This window comes from Coffea arabica, chromosome 3e (assembly GCF_036785885.1).
Source record: "Coffea arabica cultivar ET-39 chromosome 3e, Coffea Arabica ET-39 HiFi, whole genome shotgun sequence".
In the NCBI taxonomy this organism is placed as follows: Eukaryota; Viridiplantae; Streptophyta; class Magnoliopsida; order Gentianales; family Rubiaceae; genus Coffea; species Coffea arabica.
Window position 1 is genome coordinate 3,262,372 of NC_092315.1, and position 3,181 is coordinate 3,265,552.

General features: G+C 30.5%; 1 protein-coding gene across 1 annotated transcript; it reads left to right on the forward strand.

The window, feature by feature from the left end:
* Window positions 1–466: 466 nt before the first annotated feature.
* LOC113736394 (uncharacterized) lies at window positions 467–1,299 on the forward strand. Its single transcript, XM_027263336.2, has one exon. It carries the CDS (start codon window positions 479–481, stop codon window positions 1,034–1,036), a length of 558 nt encoding a protein of 185 aa, XP_027119137.1. The 5' UTR covers window positions 467–478; the 3' UTR covers window positions 1,037–1,299.
* The last annotated feature ends 1,882 nt before the right edge of the window (window positions 1,300–3,181 follow it).

The following is a 3,181-nucleotide window of genomic DNA, read 5'->3' on the forward strand; positions in this document are numbered from 1 at the left end:
ATCTTTGAATCTCATTGGTTCAGAATTCATTTCTTTATCGATTTGCCAAATTCATACTTTCTTGGTGACAAAGAATATGCTGCCCTTTTTTCTTGTTCATTAAGCATAACGTCATCGATATCATTATGAAGTAGTATTAATGACGAAAATATTATTGTAACATCTCCTGGAACCGTTCATACCATTTTCTGTGAAACCGAAAAGAACTTTCCTTGGATCATGAATCAATCAGCGAAGTCTGCTATTTCTGAATTCTATTAATTTAATTTACACTTTGGGACAGCAGCACCTAATTTCTTTATCATTCCTTGGAACATATTTGACAAAGTAAAGCTCAACGTTGACCAATTAAACTTTTGCACATGCCTTCTTGAAGAGCACGGCCTAGCACTTTTGTCAGTATATAAATGTATCCACTTGGATTCTTTGATGTTGCATGGACTTTCTCCACCAATCAATCTGTAAAGGCAGAGGAAAAATGGCTGAAGAACCTTCAAAGTTATCAGAAGGGTTTCAAGAATCATCTGAGGTGATCACAGTTAGGCCTACTGAATTATCTGATGTAGATGATTTGATGGTATGGCTTACGGATGATCAGGTCAGTCGATATTGCATATGGGATACTTACGCTTCCAGAGAACAAGCCTTAGATTACATCAAGAATATTGCTATTCCTCATCCATGGTCAAAAGTGATATGTATAGACAATCGGGCAATTGGCGCTATTTCTGTGACTCCAAATTCTGGAAATAGCAAGTGTAGAGCTGAGCTTGGATATGTCCTTGGGAAGTATTACTGGGGTAAAGGAATCATGACGAGAGCAGTGAAAACGGTGGCTTCTGCTATATTTGATGAGTGGCCGTATTTGGAAAGATTGGAAGCTACAGTTGATGTCAACAATAAGGCTTCACAAAGGGTTCTTGAGAAATCAGGATTCCAAAGAGAAGGTGTTCTCAGGAAGTACAAGATATTGAAGGGGTATTCTAGAGATGTTGTCATGTTCAGCTTTCTCTCCACGGATCGATCACCAAGTTGACTAGTTTCCTGTGTCTAATTTCTCATTCATTCTGTTGTGTTCCCTTATTTGATTTAGAAGGATTGTAATTCGATCTTCTTCTTTTGTGTATCAAAAGTATCATTTTTAGCTTAGAACTAATTCCAGTTTCCATATACTGGAAAATTAAAGAAATCAGGATTTAGTAGAGATGGTCTTTTCAGGAAGTACAAAACATGTAAAGGGCCTGCTAGAGATGTTGTTGTGTTTCAGTTTTCTTTTACAAATCCTGCGAGTTTTGCACACATTTTTGGTGTTTTTCCTTCTCGTTTTGGATTTCTTTTTAAAAGCCACGAGTATGAAAATTTTGAGGTGAGCATGAACACATGATTCTTCTTCTATAGTTAGCAGGATTGCATTTTGATCCTTGCCATTTACTTAGCTATTGAACCTGGTATTCTTCAAAATCAATTTAAGCTCGCCTTTTGATTTTCACGTCGTATCAGGAAGCTGTAGAAGTAGTGCAGATTAAGTTAGATGGTAACATCACTATATCAAACTTGAATCAAATTACAAGATATTGCCCTTGTTACAAAAATACTAGGCCTGGTGCCCCGCGAGTTTCGCGGGGTGTCCATTGTTGATTGTTTAATGATAATGTAGGTTATAATTTTAGAGAAAAGTTTTTTTTTTAATTTTGGTTTTTGGTTGTATAATTTTGAATTTTTTAGTTTTTGAAATATTATTGAAGTAATATTTTTGGAATATAGTTAATGGAAGGTAATGGAAAGTGGTATAATTAATTTGTATTTATTAAATAGCTATGGATTTTTTGTTGATAAGTGTTTTATGGTAGTTACATTTGTGTTATGTTATTTAATTTAAAAATGGAAGAACTTTAAGTTAATAATTCAATTATTAACGAATATTATTTAAGGAGTATTTTTGAAATAGAGAGAAATTATGTTATATTGTGAAAAATAATTGGTTGGAGTAAAATATATTTTGGAAAAAGTGGAGATATATAAAATGGGTAATAAATAGGATATAAAAATATATTTATATGTTTTTGTAGCGAAAATAAGTCTGTGTTTGTATTATTGAATTAAAGTTATGTTTTTAGAGAATAAATATTTTTGTTAATATATACATTGTGGAAGATAAATTATATATAAAGGGTATAGAATTAATTATAACTATTTTTTGAATAGAAAGAAATTATTGGATATTTTTAGAAAATGGTTGGTGAAGCGAATGGAAGTTAAAGATAGATTGGTATAGTTGATTTATATTTATTAGATGTGTGTGAAGTTTTTGTTGATATATATATATTTTTGAGAAAATGAAATTTTTTTGATATATATATTTTGGGTGAGAAAATGTATGTTATGATTGTTTGATGTTGTTTATATTATCTGTTTTTTTTGTTTATATATGTGTGGTTATTATTGTAAATATTTAGAGTAGGCGGTAATGGTAAAATTTTGTGAAGTTGTGTAATGAGAGGAATTTCATAGTTGGTGGTAAATTTTTTATTTCATTACGTAAATGATGGATAATTTAGGGGAATATAACTGTTATGTCTCATAAGCTGTAATGAACATTTGTTGATCAGGATTGCTGGATGAAGTCTCTGTCAAAGAGGTTGATAGAATAATTGTTTTCGTTGAGCAGGGTAAACAATAGTTATTAAACCCGGCCCGGAGAGGAACCCGGTAAAAGAGGTGGGTCAACGGGTTACTGGTTCAATCGGTGGGTGAATGGTCCAACCGGTGGGTCACTACATATATTTAAATATTATGTTTTATAATTTTTGATATGGTTAAAACTATAATAAACTATGTTATAGTAAATACTCAGTTAGTCCAATTTATTATAGAATCATTAATTCTTATAAGCATTAACAAAACCTAAATTTAATTAGTAATCCACCAAACTTCAAGTATAAAATTTTATCTAAGTGTAATTATCTAGTTTATTTTTGAATTTTAAGCACAAAAGGTTATTAAGAATAAAATTTGTTTTTAAAATGAATTGTGTAATATGTTATTTTTTAAATCCATTTCATAATTTATAGAATTTAGAGAATAATAAAATTTTATTAAAAGATTCCAAAAAATTATTGTTTTGAAGAAATAAAATAAGAATAAAAATCTAATATATAATATAGAAGGAGTGAATAAGCAC